The sequence below is a fragment of the Macrotis lagotis genome, chromosome 7 (genome assembly GCF_037893015.1).
Source record: "Macrotis lagotis isolate mMagLag1 chromosome 7, bilby.v1.9.chrom.fasta, whole genome shotgun sequence".
NCBI lineage: Eukaryota > Metazoa > Chordata > Mammalia > Peramelemorphia > Peramelidae > Macrotis > Macrotis lagotis.
In genome coordinates, this window is record NC_133664.1 from 212,346,978 (window position 1) to 212,365,594 (window position 18,617).

An 18,617-nucleotide genomic window follows, 5' to 3' on the forward strand; every position below is an offset into this window, starting at 1 on the left:
CTCTTTATTTCACAGAAATCAAATGCTTAAATATCCCTCCTAGTCCTTGGTTTTCCCCCAACTCTTTAAGTAGCCAATCAAGCAGGTGTTTACTCCCTCAGGCTAGTACTCCCATCAACAGTCTCTTACACATTATGTTCTTGCTTTTAGTGAGCTCTCCATAAAATTGTCATTTGGGTACTACATGACTGCCTAGCAGAACTATACTTTCTGCAGTACAGGTTGAATGTCAGTTCAGCACAAGAGAGGATCTCATTGTCCGGTACCTTAACTTGCCAAGTAATCTTTAGAATCTTTCTAAGACAATTCATATGGAACCAGTTCAATTTTCTGGTATTGTGCTACCAGGTTTCACAGCCATATACCAATGAGGTCAGCATAATGACTCTGTAGACTTTCAGCTTGGTAATCAACCTAATGTTTCTCCTCTCATATTTTTTCTCTTCTGAGTTCAAATATGGCCTCAGACAGTTACTAACTGTGTGACCCTGTTTGCCTCAGTTCCTTATCCATAAAATAAGATGAAGAAGAAAAGGGCAAACCACTCCAGTATCTTTGTCAAGAAAACTCCAAATGGGTTGATGAAGAGTCAGACACTGCACCAAATAGGTTCCAGGTGCTAGGTGGTTCAGGGGAATAGAGCAACGGGCCTAGGGTCAGAAAGACCTGTGTTTAAATTTGACCTCAAACATTTATAAATCCTGGGCAAGTCACTTAACTTCTGTTTGTCCTAATCTTCTAGAGAAGGAAATGGCAAACCATTCCAGTATCTTTGCCAGGAAAACCCCAAGGGCATTTATGGCATTCTGTGGTTCATGGGGTCATGAAGAGTCAGACATGACCGAATGACCAAACAGCAACATATATGATCTAAGAATTATAGTACTGGATCACAAACATATTCTCTTACCAAAAATCTGGGCAAGTTCAGTTTTTACCAGCTGCTACACACAACCTTTGAAGAAAAGGACTAGTATAATAGGAGCTTCCACTTTATGAGAGCTCATTCTCTTCTTACTTTATAATATGGCTTCTGCCCTCATCATTCCACTAAAATTGCTCTTCAGAGTTATCAATGATCTGTCAGTCACCAATGTCCTTTCCTCAATCATTCTTCTTTACCTCTCCAAAGCTTTTGATCACCCTCTTCTCCTTTATATTCTCTTCTCTAGATTTCCAGGATACGCTGAAAACCTTCCTGGTTCTCTAGTTGCATATCAAATTATTCCTCATTCTCATCATATGTATTCTATAGGTCTCTGTCCTTGTCTTTTTTTTTCACTTAGTAATCTCATCAAATTTCATGGATTTAATTACCATTTTTAGATGATTCTTAAAATTTTCTGATGCTGTCTCAACTTCTTTGCTGACCTAAAAGTCTCTGATCTTCCATTCAAAAAAGAATCCATTGTCTTTCCCCAAATTCTCTCTCCTTTCCTACCTTCCTCCTTCCCTATTACCCTAGAGTGTAATGCCATTACCCCAGTCCATCAGGTTCACAACCTAAGAATTATTCGTGACTCCTCACTGTCTATCTCACATAATCTGTTACCAAGGGTTATTAAATTCATCTCTGCAACATCTTATCTCTAATGCCACCTCTGCTCTGTTGCTGCCACCATTTTTTCTTTTTTTTTTTTAGGGTTTTTTTTTGCAAGGCAAATGGGGTTAAGTGACTTGCCCAAGGCCACACAGCTAGGTGATTAGTAAGTGTCTGAGACCAGATTTGAACCCAGGTACTCCTGACTCCAAAGCTGGTGCTTTATCCACTACGCCACCTAGCTGCCCCTGATGCTGCCACCATTTTAGTACAAGACCTCATCATCTCATACCTGGACTACTGTAAATGTTTGCTGATGGGTCTGTCTTTCCCTAGTCCCATCCATCCTATATTCAACCAACAAAGTGGTGTTCTTAAAGCACAAGTTTGAACAAGTCTTTATTTAAGATAACAAAGTACAGTAGTTCCTTTTCATGCCAGGATCAAATACAATACCCAATACTTTTTATTCAAAGCATGTGATTATAACTAGATCTCAACTACCTTTCCAGACTTTCCATTCCTTACACTCTGCCATTACTTTTCTTTTTTTTGTTGTTAATAAATATTTTATTTAGAGTTTTACAATTTTTCCCCTAATCCTACTTCCCTCCCCCAACCCCACACACAAGGCAATTTGTCAATCTTTACATTGTTTCCATGGTATACATTGATCCAAATTGAATGTGATGAGAGAGAAAAATCATACCCTTAAGGAAGAAACATAAAGTATAAGAGATAGCAAGATCAGATAATAAGATATCAGTTGATTTTTCTAAATTAAAGGGAATAGTTCTTGGTCTTTGTTCAAACTCCATAGTTCTTTCTCTGGATACAGATGGTATTCTCCATTGCAGACAGCCCAAAATTGTCCATGATAGTTGCACTGATGATTCGAATGAGTGAGTCCATCAAGGTTGATCATCGCCCCCATGTTGCTGTTAGGGTGTACAGTGTTTTTCTGGTTCTGCTCATCTCACTCAGCACCAGTTCATACAAATCCCTCCAGGCTTCCCTGAATTCCCATCCCTCCTGGTTTCTAATAGAACAATAGTGTTCCATGACATACACATACCACAGTTTGCTAAGCCATTCGCCACTTGAAGGACATTTACTTGATCTCCAATTCTTTGCCACCACAAACAGGCCTGCTATGAATATTTTTGTACAAGTAATGTTTTTATCCTTTTTCATCATCTCTTCAGGGTATAGACCCAGTATTAGTGGTATTGCTGGATCAAAGGGTATGCTCATTTTTTGTTACCCTTTGGGCATAGTTCCAAATTGCTCTCCAGAAAGGTTGGATGAGTTCAGCTCCATCAACAATGTAATAGTGTCCCAGATTTCCCATAACCCTTCCAACAATGATCATTATCCTTTCTGGTCATACTGGCCAGTCTGAGAGGTGTGAGGTAGTACCTCAGAGAGGCTTTAATTTGCATTTCTTTAATAAGTAATGATTTAGAGCAATTTTTCATATGACTATGGATTGCTTTGATCTCCTCATCTGCAAATTGCCTTTGTATAACCTTCAACCATTTGTCAATTGGGGAATGGCTTTTTTTAAAAAAAAAATTAACTCAGTTCTCTGTATATTTTATAAATGAGTCCTTTGTCAGAAACATTAGTTGTAAAGATTGTTTCCCAGTTTACTGCATTTCTTTTGATCTTGATTACAGTGGTTTTGTCTGTGCAAAATCTTTTTAATTTAATATAATCAAAATCATCTAGTTTGTTTGTAGTGATGTTCTCCATTTCTACCTTAGTCATAAATTGATTCCCTTTCCATAGATCTGACAGGTAAACTAGTTCTTGATCTTCTAGTTTGCTTATAATAATGGTTTTTTAATGTCTAAATCCTGTATCCATTTGCATCTTATCTTGGTATAGGGTGTTAGGTGTTGGTCTAATCTAAGTTTCTTCCATACTAACTTCCAATTTTCCCAGCAGTTTTATTGAAGAGAGAGTTTTTATCCCAATAGCTGGACTCTTTGGGTTTATCAAACAGCATACTACTGTAATAATTTCCTGCTATTGCACCTAGTCTATTCCACTGATCTATTTCTTAGCCAATACCAAACAGTTTTGATGACTGATGCTTTATAATATATTTTAGATCAGGTAAGGCTAAGCCACCTTCTTTTGCACTTTTTTTCATTGAATCTCTGGAAATTCTTGACTTTTTATTTATCCATATGAATTTACTTACAACTTTTTCCAAATCATTTAAGTAATTTTTTGGAATTTTGATTGGTAGGGCACTAAACAGGTAGTTTAGTTTTGGTAGAAATGTCATTTTTATTATATTAGCTCTACCTATACATGAGCAGTTGGTGTTTGCCCAATTATTTAAATGTTTTGTGTGAGAATTGTTTTATAATTGTTTTCAAAAAGTTTCTGAGTCTCCCTTGGCAAAAAAACTCCCACGTATTTTATATTGTCTGTTACTTTGAATGGGATTTCTCTTTCTAGCTCTTCCTGCTGTATCTTGCTAATCAGATATAGAAAAGTTGACTGCCACTACTTTTCAGTCAAGTGACACATTGGTATTTCATATAAAAGACACTCCATCTCTGCTCCAAGCATTTTTTAAGGGATGATCTCCATGCCTGTAATGCTCTCCCTTTTAATCTCTGCCTTCTGGCCTCCCTAACTTTTTTCAGGACCCAACTAAAATCCTACCTTCTAAAAGAAGCTTTTCCTTGTCCCTTTTAATTCTACTGCCTTATCTCTGTTAATATTTCCTATTTATTCAATATATGCCTTGTTTATATATATATATATATATATTTATTTATTCATTTTATTTATTAGAGGGTAATATAATATCAGCTGTTTCAGGATAGGAATTCTCCTTTGCATTTTTTTGCATTCACAGTGCTTCTTATAATATCTAGTACATAACACATAACATTAGCACATAACATTAATAAATGTTAATTCACTACTGAACTGACTGACAAGGAATTTTTTGTCCACATTCAAGATTCCTTGGAAAATGTGTCAACAAAATAAATGCTATTCAATGACATTCTGATAATAAAAATCAAATGAAGCATAAAAAAGTGAGGTGTATGTTTCCTCAAAAAAATTCACCACTGTTATAGTGATCCAACTTAGAATCAAATTGAAAACAGATTCTTCATGCATGATTAGATCTTTTATTTTTGTGGTTCACTGCTTGTCTCAAGGACCAATGACATCATGAATGATATCTGAACTTGCACATGAATTGGATCTAAGTGAGGCAGAGCTGTACAGAGTTATCAGCCTCACTATTCCAGCGACAGCTGGAAAGACAAAAGTCAGGACCAGGGGTGATGGCCTGAATGCAATGGATGACCTGGGTATCTTTAAGGTCTGATCAAGCTCCAAGTACTCCATAGCTTTACCCGTTTTCATGGCCATTGAAACAAGTTGTTTGCATCTTCCCATTCTGCCAGGGAAAGTTTTCATATTCTTGAAGCAGATATACCCCTAATTCACCGACGAGTTTGAGGCCTGTTGGTTTGATGCTTCAACCTGGTTTAGCCCATATTCTGAGATGGTTTTACCAGGGTGTGGGTGCTGCACCTGCTAGCCACAGTTAAGAGGTAGGTGACAGGTGAACACCAATGGTGAATGAGCAGCCCTGAAAAGAACGCAGTAATCCCTCATTTTAGAGGTGCTAATCCTTCCTGAACAACACATAGCAGATGCTATTCTTTTGATTATATCAAACCCTAAATCATCACAGAGCCTCTTGGAAGATAATCTGTAATCCCTGAAAGGAGTTTGATTTGTCTATCCACACAATAAAGACCAAATAAATGAAAAGCTGCCATTACCTAGATTTTAACATATTTTTGAATGAAAAGACTAGAACTTGTTTAACAGTATGCATATTTATAGCAGACAATATAGATGTACAGTGAACAGGGTCAAGCAGAATCTTGTCTTTTTCACACATTTTATTGATGTTATATAGCAGGGATATTTGGAATGTTATTGATTCTAAAAAATTACAGATGAGCATGCAGAGGACAATGGACAGATCTTTGTGGGTGTGATCATAAATGCATCATTTAACCAATGAGGAATTCCAAGGAAAATGAAGAGTTAAGAACTGAATGAAAAAAAAGAGAGATGGGCTAGTAAAGTGAAGAGATTAATTGAAGACAAGTAGACAGCCAGAGATCTCTATAGATCTTTCTAATAATAGGAGAATGCTAGGATAGTTTTGTGGAGAACTAGATGCTTTATGAACTATAATATCAGAAGGAACTCTGGAATTGATGAGAGCATAAATACATTAAAATATTTAAGGTGAGTCATTTTTTAAAGTGACTTTTTTTCAAGGAGAAGTTTAAAGTCTGCTTTTTCTTACAGATAAAACATGGTATTTTCTGAGAGACAGTCCAGGCTGCTCCCCTCATTTTATTGAATTCTAATTCAATTATTTAGAATCAATTTCTCTATACTGACTGTAACCCCTGGCAAGAGTGAGAGGACACCCTCCAAAACTTTATCTCTAGGCTCACGCCAACCCTGTTTCATCATTGGTAAAAGTAAGGTGGGAGGAGAGGGGCTAATGACAAAAGGAGAGTCAGGGATTTCACTTTCACGTACACACACATACACACACACACACACACACACACACACACACACACACACACACACCATTCTGGCTTGTTATGTCCCAACCCAGAACTAAACTCTGAAAAAAAATCACTAAATAAATCTTAAGTATGTCTAAACCCTAGGTTAGGGTCTCCCCTAAAAATAATTATCAAGATACATTATAGAAAAGTACCCAAGGAACAAAGTAGATATCAGATAAAAAATAACAATTTATTTCCTACAGAAAAAATAAATATATTTTTAAAAGTTTCATAAGCATGCATTAATAAATATTTTCCACCTATTCTAGACTCAATAAAAATACTGTTTTATGGGACTGCCAAACAGATATTTCATTTTCCCTTTACATTTAACATAATGTCCCAGTTTTCTGATCAGCCAGGATTGAAGAATATAGGAACTTCTGAACTTCTTTGATTTAGAATAAGAATTAGAACCAGAATTAGAAGTATTTCTTAAGATCACAGTTCAATGATTGTGCTCATAAAAGAAGTTCAGAATAGAAGAGAAAACCAGAGAGACTAGATTTTAAGTCCACATGTACTTGACATTGCTGATGGAGGTTAGTAAAAGAAATTCCCATGCCTTTTTTATCCCTCATATCTTTTGTATTAATAATCCAAGAGAGAGCAGGGGCTGAATTTTTTCCCAAAAGAGGATGACCTGATAAATTGAGCCTTCTACAGCTCTTATGGTCTGATTGGTTCTTATCCTTTGTTATTTGAAGAAAACTGACATCACGATATAGTGTGTCCAACTATGGTTTATCAGAACAATTCCAGCTCAAAATGCTCTGCAACAGGATAGACACAAATAGTCCATAAGTTTACTCTAAATTTATGCATCTCACATTTCCTTTGAACTGTTTCCTGATTTGCCTGTAATAACATTTGATTACTTGGCAGTTAAGCCCAAGAAAGGAGCTCAGTGTTTCCTATGTTCTCCTATCAGGTGATTTTCAGAATCTTCCCCAAACAATTTAAAATGGAAGGGATTCAGTTTCCTGGCATGGCACTGGTAGATTGTCCAGGTTTCACAGGCAATGAGGTCAGCAATGAGGTCAGCACAAGCTGGGAAACAATTTTCACACAACTAAGAGGTCTGATAAAGGTCTCATTTTTTTCTAAAATATATGGAGAACTGCATCAAATTTATAAGGTTACCAGTCATTCCCCAATTGATAAATGGTCAAGGGATATGAATAGACAGTTTTCAAATGAAGAAATTAAAAGCTATATATAATCATATGAAAAATGATCCAAATGATTATCGATTGGAAAAATGCAAATTAAAACAACTCTGAGGTATCATTTCACCTATGAAATCGGCTAAGATGACTAAAAGGGAAAATGATCAATGTTGGAGAGGTTGTGGAAGGATTGGGACATTAAGTGCATTGCTGGTGGAGTTGGGAACTGATCTAATCATTCTGGAGAGCAGAGCAGTATGGAACTATGCCCAAAGAGCAATAAAACTGTTCATACTCTTTGACCCAGCAATTCCAATAATAGGCCTATATCTAGAAGAAATAAAAAAAATGGGAAAAGTCCCACATGTTCCAAAATATTCATAGCAGTTCTTTTTTATAGTAGCAAAGAATTGGAAATTGAGGGAATGCCCATCAATTGAGAAATGGTTAAACAAGTTATGGTATATGAATATTATGGAATACTATTGTTCTATAGGAAACCAGGAATGGTTGAATGAATTACAGAATCTGAGCTGAGAAAGGGGAGTAGAACTACGAGAACAATGTACACATTAGCAACAACATTATGAGATGATCGATCTTGATGGATGCAGCTCCTCTCAGCAGTTCAGAGAGCTAGGAAAACCCTATTAGACCAGCTATGGAGGATTCTCATCTATAGAAAGAAAAACAAAACAAAACACCAAAGAAAGCCTTCAGAATGCCATGAAACCTTCATTGATTTTTTAAAAGTTATCTATTATGTGTTTCTTTCCCTTAATACTAATTTCTCATACCAAAAATGACTAATCTATAAACATGTTCAACACAAATGTGTATGTACAATATTAACCTGACTATTCCCCACTGAGGGGAAATAGGATGGGAAGGGAAGGTGGAAGGAAATTTTGTAACTTAAAAATATACATATGAATATGGATGAATGTTGAAAAACTTTCATAGCATGTATTTTGAAAAATAAAATATCAAAAAAATTTTAAAATCCTAAACCTGACAGGTAAATAATTCCTTGTCTAATTGGCTTAAATTATTATGATTTATGTCTAAACCAAATACCAAGTTTGACCTTATCTTCAGTTGTGAAATGTTGGTCTATGCCTAGTTTCTGCCTTACTATTTTCCAATTTTCTCAAAAGCTTTTGTCAAATAATAAGTTCTCATCCCAGAAGCTGAAGTCTTTGAGCTTGTCAAACAGGAGATTATTATTATTTATTATTGTATCTTGCAAACTTAACCTAGTTCAGTGATCCCCCAACTCAGTTTCATACCAAATAGTTTTGATGATTGCTACAGTTTTAGATCTAATATGACTTTCTTCCTTTGTATTTTTTTAATTAGTTCTTTTGATATTGTTGGTCTGTGGTTCTTCCAGCTAAATTTTGTTATTATTTTTTCTAGCCCTATAAAATAATTTTGATTTGGTAGTTTGGTTGGTATGGCCCTGAATAAATAGATAAATTTAGGTTAAATTGTCATAGCTCAACCAACCCATAAGCACCTGATATTTTTCCAGTTGCTTAAATATGACATTCTTTCTTTTTTTTAAGTTTTTGCAGGCAATGGGGTTAAGTGGCTTGCCCAAGGCCACACAGCTAGGTAATTATTAAGTGTCTGAGGCCGGATTTGAACTCGGGTACTCCTGACTCCAGGGCCAGTGCTCTATCCACTGAGCCACCTAGCTGCCCTTATGTCATTATTTCTGTGAGAAGTGTTTTATGGGCTTGTCTTAGAAGGCAGACTCCCAAATATTTTGTGATGTCTACAGTTTTTTTTTAATGGAATTTCTCTTTCTATCTCTTGCTGCTGATATAATTTTTTTTACTAAATATAGAAATGCCAATGATTTAGCCAATAAAGCTATTAATTATTTCAAGTAGTTTTTATGTCATTTCTCCAGGATTTTCTAAATATACTATCATATCATCTGCAGAATAATAGTTTTGTTTCCTCATTGCCTATTCTAATTCCTTCAATTTATTTTTCTTCTCTTATTGCAAAAGTTAACATTTCTGGTATGATGTTAGATAGTAGTAGTGATAATGGGCATCCTTATTTCACTCAGGCTTCTAGCTTATCCCTGTGGCATATGGTGATGATGATTTTAGATAATTATTGCTTATTAGTTTAAGGAAATCTCCATTTATTCCTGTGCTCCCTGGTGTTTAATAGAAATGTATCCTGTGTTCTGTCAAAAGCTTTCTCAGCATATATTGAGGTAATCATATGGTTTCTGATAGTTTTATTATTGATATGGTCTGCTGTGCTGATAAGTTTTCTGATATTGAACCAGTCCTGTGTTCCTGGTATAAGTCCCACCTGATAATAACTTACTGTAATCTCTTTGCTTATATTTTTATTTTAAAATGTTGCATAAATATGCATTAGAGAAATTGGTCAATATTTTTCTTTCTTAGTTTTGTCACTTTCTGGTTTAATTATCAGCACCATATTTGAGTCATAAAAGGAATTTGGTAGGACTCCTTCACCATTTTCCCTTATTATACTGGAGTTAATTGCTTTTCAAATGTTTGGTAGAATTCACTTATGAATCCATCCAGCTCTGGAGTTTTTTCCTTAAGGAGTTCACTGATGACTTGTTCTATTTCTTTTTCTCAAATAGGGTGATTTAAGAACTTTATTTCCTCTTCTGCTACTCTGGGCAATTTGTATTTTTGTCAGTATTCATAGTTGGATTTATTGGCATATATTTGGGAAAAACAGCTCCTAATTATTATTGCTTTAATCTCCTCTATTGTCATGAATTCACCCTTTTCATTTTTTATACTGGTTATTTGGTTTTCTTCTTTCTTTTTTTAATCAACTTGACTAAAGGTTTATCTATTTGCTGGATTTCTTTTTTTTTCATAAAGCCTTCACTTAGTTTTATTCACTAATTCAATAGTTTTCTTACTTTCAATTTTATTAATCTTTCCTGTGACTTCAGGTTTTCTAATTTGGTATTTTACATATTTTTAATTTGTTCTTTTTCTAGGTTTTTAAATTGTTTTCCCAATTCATTAATCTGCTCTTTCTCTTTTTTATTCATATATCCATTTAGAGATATAATATTTTCCCTAAGAACTGTTTTGTTTGTATCCCATAATTTTTGATGTGTTATCTCATTTATTGTCATTCTCTTGGATGGAATAATTGATTGTGTGTCTATATTTGTTGTTTGACGCACTCATTCTTTAGGATTGAGTTATTTAGTTTCTAATTTTTTTGTCTGTCTTTCCATGATTCTTTATTTCATGTAATTTTTAATAAAAAGAATCAATTTTATTTTATTTTTTTAGGTTTTTGCAAGGCAAATGGAGTTAAGTGTGGCCCAAGGCCACACAGCTAGGTAATTATTAAGTGTCTGAGACCAGATTTGAACCCAGGTACTCCTGACTCCAGGGCCGGTGCTTTATCCACTGCACCACCTAGCCACCCCTATTTCATGTAATTTTTATTGAAGATGAATTTAATAAATTTCTGCCTTTCTGTATTTGATTGTGAGGTTTTTAAGCCCTAACTTCAATTTTTTTGTAGTGACATTTCCACTTAGGAAAAAATATATTTCTTTTTATCGCCATTCAATTTTCTCCAGAGGTCTATCTAAAATTCTATTTGCCTCCACTTCTTTCTTGTTTATTTTTACTGTCTGTTTTTTCCTGAACTCACACATTACCCTCTAAGAATGTGGATAATATTCCATTTGGTGAATATATATTTAGTATTGATTTTACATTATCTCTTCTAATTAGGTCTATTTTTGCTTTTGCTTTTTCTGAGCTCAGGACTGACTGGGGTTTTTTTTGTTTTTTGTTTTGCTTCAGTCAAAACATTCTATTCTACTCTAGTCTTTTACCTTTACTCAGTGTGTATCTGCTTCAGATGTGTTTCTTGTAAACTAAGTTGTTTGTGAGATTCTGATTTTTAATTCACTCTTCTTCTCTGCTTCCAGTTTATGGGAGAGTTCATTCTACTCACCTTCATAGTTATGATTACTAATTCTGTATTTCTCTCCATCTTATTTTTCCCCATTTATACTTTTTTTCTCTCTCCTTTCACTATATCCCTTCTCACTAGTATTTTTTTTTTTGTCACCAACTCCATCAAACTGCCCTCCCTTCTATCAGCTCCTCCTTCCTCTTTCATTGCCCTTTCCCTTCCTATTTCCCTGTAGGGTAAGATAAATTTCTATGATAAATTTCTTTCAGCAAAATCTGTTGAAAGTAAGATTCAATCAGTCCTCATATGCTCCCTTCCTTCCCTCTCTTTGTCCTTTGTGCCAGCTACCCCTTTCTTTGCCCCATATGAACTTTTTTTTCATGTCTTAATGGTCTTTTTTTTTTACATTTCAGTTTTAAGTTTGAATTTAAATTATGGAATTTGAATCAAAGGCTTTGGGGGCTAAACTATCTGCTATTAGCAAACGTTTTGAATGATCATTTTTTAGGTTTTTTGCAAGGCAATTGTGTTAAGTGGCTTGCCCAAGGCCGTACAGCTAGGTATATATTGAGGGTCTAAGGCCGGATTTGAGCTCATGTACTCCTGACTCCAGGGCCGGTGTTCTATCCACTGTGCCACCTAACTGCCCTCAATGATCATTTTTTTAAAATAAAGTATCAGATGACTCTATCCTTTACCTTCAACTGAAATGAAATTTGCTTCTATACAATCTGTAGTTATTATGTATACCTCTCTTGCAAGCTTTGTAAAAATCAGACTGGCAAGAACACTAAACATTCATTGTAGTTGTCACTTACATTTTGCAGAGTTTCAATGAATCCCAGGCATACTACTTAGAAAAATTGGAGTTCTTTGACATTGTCTTAGAATAAAATCTGCCAATCAGCCCAAAATAAGTAGTCTTATCCAAGCTGAGAAAGAGAAAGCTGCCTTTACAAGGAGGCTATACCAAGGACTAGCTACAAACTGGGATAAATCAAGCAGTTTTAAAGATAGTGTTTTCACCTATTTTTTCTAGTTTCTGGCGTAAACTTCCTGATATTACAAATGATGATCTATGCTTGTTCCTTTCACTTATTTCTGGGAAAGACATATTGATTTGCAGTTAGCAAACTCCCACTTTCCCACCTTAACTTTCCAACTTTAGAAGAAAAGAGCCAAATGATAGCAAAGAAATCTTATGTCAGTCAAATTAGAAAAATTCCAATGTACATTCTGATTTATGGATAGCTTATAGGGTCTAATTTAGTGCCCCTTAACATTTTCTTCTTTCAACAGTAACAAAAACAACCACCAAAAAAAGTGTGTTAATCCTCAGAATAATTTAATATACTACTCAAAATATTCTTTTAGATTTGTTCAATTGTTTATTAAATAATTGCAATTATAAATCTAAATTTTATTCTAATGATATACATGAAAATTATATAAAATTATAACACTCATGAATATTTTATATGGGATATTCTTTCAGCATTAAAAATTATTCAGCAAAATGCCTTTTTACATTTAGTATTTGAAGATTTCATATTATATTTCTTGATTTTATAAAGTTTGTAGACTGTAAATGACATTTTAGATGAAATAAAGTCACTACTTGGAAGATATTTAATATGATATAAAATTCTATATATAAACTTAAGCCCCATATTGAAGTTTTTAATGAAGACAAAGTTCAAAATACTTAGCTTAATACCAAGCACATTCTTGAATCATCTATTTCTGATCAAATTTATTTCTTAATTTTGGTTTAAAACAAGAATGAAGCAAAAATGCTTTCTCAAACAAGTATGAGATTGGAAATGGTAGGAGAGAATTCATTTGTTTAAATTAGCCGCCTAACCAATTTTCTATTACCTATTGATTATTACTATTATTATTTCTATTACCTATTGATTATTATATTAAATGAACTGAATTTTTATGTATTATTTCATTTTTATAGTTCACATATAAAGAAGCTATTCTTTATAAGAATCTCTTGACATGACTTTCTTTTCTGCTACCACTGAAACATGAGCTATGTAGTAGCATACAAAATCTACTAAACTAATATTACCAATCAGTTCATTTGAAAATCTGTCAGATAGAAGAATACTAACATAAGCAGAGAATAAATTTAAAATAGAAAACAGATTCTATACTACAATGAGAGGCAAGATAAAGTTTCTTTCTGCAAAATGTTTGTAATGGTTCATGTTTACAAGATAGCTTATAATGTGCATGCCCAACAATCATGAATTTCAAACAGTCTGACATTTGTGATAAAAGAACACAAATATTTGTGTTATATTGATCACATGAGGTATGACTACAGGGTAACAGGGAGAGCTATTCTAGGAAAAGTATATGGAACACAAAAGAAGGTGTTATATTTTATTATATCATCATTGGGACTACTTTTGCTCTTGAATATCAAACCCTTCTCTTAGTTTGGAAGCTCTTTGATGATAGGTTGAGAAACTGCAAGGACACTTTGCACTTAGTGCAATAAATGGTCAGAGTCTGATGTAATTATTGTTTGAATGCTAAATTTTCATGGTCATGAAAATTTCAAAACACTGAAGAAACAATCCTATAATACTTTACACGTGCTTTTTTTGAGAAAGGAAAAACATATTTGTGACATAATTGGGCAATTATTTACTTCTTACAGTGCCCGAGTCCTTTGGATGACCATTGCTTTTGGATTCAGTAAATGGAAAACACTGCAGTAATTTTTTCTCAAATGCTAGTCTTGTTTCCCCAGCTAGATTGCAAAAGCACCCTTTTTGGATAGGAAGCATGTCTAGTAACACATGTGCCCTTGCCATTTTCTATGTAGAGTAATCCTTACCTCCTGTTTTCTCACAAGGAAGGAAAATGATGTCTAATGCTGCTCTTTTGAATAAAATAGATGTATTCAGTGTTATATTTTAAAGTTCACAGAAGATGTGGTTTCCAGAATTGAGGACTTTAATTACTGAAATACAAACTTACCAAGTTTCAAAGGTTTAAATATGTCTCAATTCTAGATACCCCACACCAGTCTCTTCTATGGCTCACCCCTAAATAAACAATGATTCTTGGCCAAGGTACAACAATCCTACCTTTTCTATGTCCCCAACATTTCTGAAATCAAACTGCTCTCCCCTCATTACCACCATAGACTAAGTCTCAGCACAGTTCTCCTGGACTACTGCAATAAATTTGATATTCTCATTGATTTCTCTACCTCAAGTCTTTTCCCACTCCAATCTAATTTCCACTTCACTGCCTCTGATTTTCTTGAAATATGGTCTAATGATGTCATTTTCTATTCAGTTAACTCCATTCAGTTCTTATAACCTCTAAGATAAAATATAACCTCCTCTGCCTGGAACTTAAAGTCACAACCTAGTCCTGGTGGATTTACCAACCTTCTCAGTCTTATGTAATTCTTCCCTTCATGATTCAGTCTAACCAAATTGGTCTTCTCAGTGGTGTTCACACATGAAACTCTTTTCCTTATCTCCTTTCCTTTACATTAACTGTCTCTTTTTCCTGAAAAGAACTCTCCTGTCACTTCTACCCCTTAGAATCCTTAATAACTTTCAAGACTCAGTTCAAATGCCACCTTCCACATGAAAATGTTTTTGAGTCCACATACATACACACACGTATATATGTATGTATGTATATATGTATGTATATTGTCTTACCTCATTAGTTATAAGCACCTTAAGCGAAAGAATTATTTTTGCTTTTGTTTTTAATATATCCAGTACTTAGTATAATGTCTAGTGTTCACAATTAGTTGTTGATTGATGGATTGAAGAAACATAAAAAAGCGATTTAAATGAAAAAGTCTCATTTCACTCATAATAGATTACTTGTGATTTTTACCTCTTATTTAACAGAAATATGAGTTCTACTGGACCTGATGGAAGGAAAGTGATGAGAAGATGTGAAGGATTAATAGATTCTCTTGTGCATTATGTTAGAGGAACCATTGCAGATTATCAGCCAGATGATAAGGTAAATCAAGACAAATAAGCAAGAGACAATTCTTTACACAAAGATTGCCATTCTCTTGGCACAGGTTATTCTAAGTATACTTAAAATAGTTGTTAGTGTTTACACGTGGTCTGTTACTCATGTGAGTTGTCTAACTAAAGTCCAATATACCAATCTTACATTGCTGATGTGTTCCTTCCTTTCTTACTAAAATATCTTTTCATGGGACAGTTAGCTTATTATTACCTGATTCTAAATAATTTATCAATCTATTTAAGATTTTTTCCATCCATATTCATTGGGTAAATTAGTCTATAATTTTCTTTTTTTGTTTCGACTCTTCCTGATTTAGGTATAATGGTGTCATATTAGAAGGAGTTAGGCAGAGTTCTGTTTTCTCCTATTTTTCCAAAGAGTTTGTATATAATTGGAACCAACTGTTCCTTAAATGCTTGATAGAATTCATTTGTGTATCCATATGGCCCTGAAGATTTTTTCTTAGGGAATTAAGTGATAGCTTGTTGAATTTCTTTTTCTGAGATAGAGCTATTTAGGGATTTAATTTCCTCTTCATTTAACCTGGGAAACTTATATTTTCGTAAATATTCATCCATTTCAGTTAGATTATCAAATTTATTGGCATACAGTTGGGCAAAATAATTCTGAATTATTATTTTATCAATCTAAATAAATAATATTTTACACAACTAATCAGGGATGCTTCCTACTATGACTTGACATAAGTACTCAAGGGGGTGGAGCCAAGATGGTGGCAGGAAGGCAGCATTACCAGGGCACTCCTTCCCCCCAAAACTCCAAAAGCCAACAAATTATGACTAGCCAAAATTTAGAGGGGCAGAACCCACAGGAAGACTGAATGATACATTTTCCCAGTCCAAGATAACTTGGAAGTTCTGCAGGAAAGATGTGTTTCACCAGGAACAGGAGTCAGAAAAAGCCTGGTCACAGCAAAGCCTCAGAATAGCTTGGAGGGGTGGGGAGAGAATTCTGCTACCCCAGAATGAGTGTGGAGTGAGGGAGAACCAACCGCAGGTGCAGCGAGAAAGCAGCCTGCACCCCCAGAGCAATGCCCAAAGATGGTAAGGGGGTCAGGGAAGACTACAGAAATTAATCTGCTCTCCCTCAGGGTAGGACTCTGCGGTTTGCCTAACTCAGATCCAGGTTGCAGTTTGGGCATCTATACTAAGATGACCAAGCAGGACCTCTCCTTACAGCTCCAGAGAAGAGAGAAGTGAAGTGGTCATCTACATATCAAAAAACAGGCAAGAGAGCATAAGACCTTGGAGGAATAAAGGTCCCAGTGGGGTGTCTCCAAAAAAAACCCTCAAAGCCTTGGAAGTGCTATAAATTAGTCTTCAGCTGAGGAAATGAGTAAACAACAGAAAAAGAAGAATCTGACCATGGAGAATTACTTTAGTTCCATGGAAGAGCAAAACACATACTCAGATGATGACAAAATCGAAGCTTCTATATCCAAAACCCCCAAGAGAAATAGAAAATAGGGGGCGGCTAGGTGGTGCAGTGGATAGAGTGCCAGCCCTGAAGTCAGGAATACCTAAGTTCAAATCCAACCTCAGACACTTAATAATTACCTAGCTGTGTGGCCTTGGGCAAGCCACTTAACCCCATTTGCCTTGCAAAATCCTAAAAAAAAGAAATAGAAAATGAGTTCAGACTATGGATGAGCTCAAAAAAGACTTTGAAAAGCAATTAAGAGAGGTGGAGGAAAAACTGGGAGGAGAAATGAGAATGATGCAAAAAAAAATCATGAAAACCAAATCAACAGCTTGGTGAAAGAAATACAAAAAAATACTGAAGAAAATAATATGTTAAAAACCACTTTTGGCCCACTGGAAAAAAGTAAAACAAAAGGCAAATGAGGAGAAGCATGCCTTAAAAAGCAGAATTGACCAGCTGGAAAAGGAGATAAAAAGACTCTCTGAAGAAAATAACTCCTTCAAATGCAGAATGGAACTAAAGGAAGAATATAAAGGAAATAAAATTCTTCCAAAAAATCCAAAAATTAGAAGAAAATGTAAAATTTCTCATTGGAAAAACAACCGACCTCGAAAACAGATCCAGAAGAAAACATTTTAAAATTATTGGGCTATCTGAAAGCCACAACCAGGAAAAGAGCCTAGACTTCATTTTTCAAGAAATAATACAGCAAAATTGCCCTGAGATCCTAGAAGGAAAGGGTAAAATAGAAACTGAAAGAATTCACCAGTCACCTCCTGAAAGAGATCCCAAAAGAAAATCTTCCAGGAATATTATAGCCAAATTCCAAAACTCCCAAATCAAAGAGAAAATTCTAAAAGCTGCCAGAAACAAACAATTCAACTACCAAGACTCCATAGTCAGAATTACACAGGATCTGGAAGGGTTTATAAGGATTAGAATATGATATTCTGGAAGGCAAAAGATCTTGGCTTACAAACGAGAATAAACTACCCAGGAAAACTGAACATCCTTTTTCAGGGGAAAAGATGGACTTTTAATGAAACAGGAGACTTTCAAACTTTCTTATTGAAACAACCAGAGCTAAACAGAAAGTTTGATCTCCAAGTCCTGGACTCTGGTGAACCATAGAGGGGGTTGAAGAGAAGGAACTTAATGATATGTAACTGTTTGTATTCCTTCATGGGAAGAAGATATTGACAACTCATATGAACTTTCTCATTTATAAGAGCTATTAGAATGAGTATAAATAGACAGGATATAGGAAGGAGCAGAAAATAATGGTATAATATAGTAAAAAGATGGAGTCAATGGGTGATAAAGGAAAGTACTGGGAGGAAGGGAAAGGAAATGAAGAAGAATCTAAGGAATTTCACATAAGAGTCAAGAAAAAGCTTTTTCAATGGAGTGGAAAGGGGGAAGGCAAGGGGGGATGAGTGAGCCTTCATTCTCATCAGAAATCTCTCAAAAAGGAAATAGCATACATACTTAATAGGGTGAGGACATCTATCTTACACTAGAGAAAAATGGGAAGAAAGGGATGGGATAAGGGGGAATGGGGGGGGAGGGAAGGGGGGAATAGGTGATGGAAGAGAGGGAAAATAGACTGAGAGGATACTCAGATACAGCATATTTTTGGACAGGGCCACAATGAAAGGAGAGAGAGAGAGAGAATACAATAAATGAGAGTGCAGAGGAATAGAGTGGAGGTACAGCTAGTAATGCCAAACTGTGGGAAAAATATTGAAGCAACTTCTCTGGTGGACTTATGATAAAGAAAGCAACTCACCCCAGAGACAGAGCCATTGGAATCTGAACACAGACTGAAGTACA

General features: G+C 35.0%; 1 protein-coding gene across 2 annotated transcripts in view; it reads left to right on the forward strand.

The window, feature by feature from the left end:
- The window catches only part of PKP2 (plakophilin 2), a 107,029-nt gene that overhangs the window by 62,922 nt on the left and 25,490 nt on the right, over nucleotides 1–18,617 (forward strand). For both annotated transcript variants that reach the window (XM_074194747.1, XM_074194746.1), the window contains exon 7: nucleotides 15,209–15,326. In XM_074194747.1, the coding sequence (XP_074050848.1) occupies nucleotides 15,209–15,326 (118 nt within the window). The remainder of the gene's footprint in view (nucleotides 1–15,208; nucleotides 15,327–18,617) is intronic.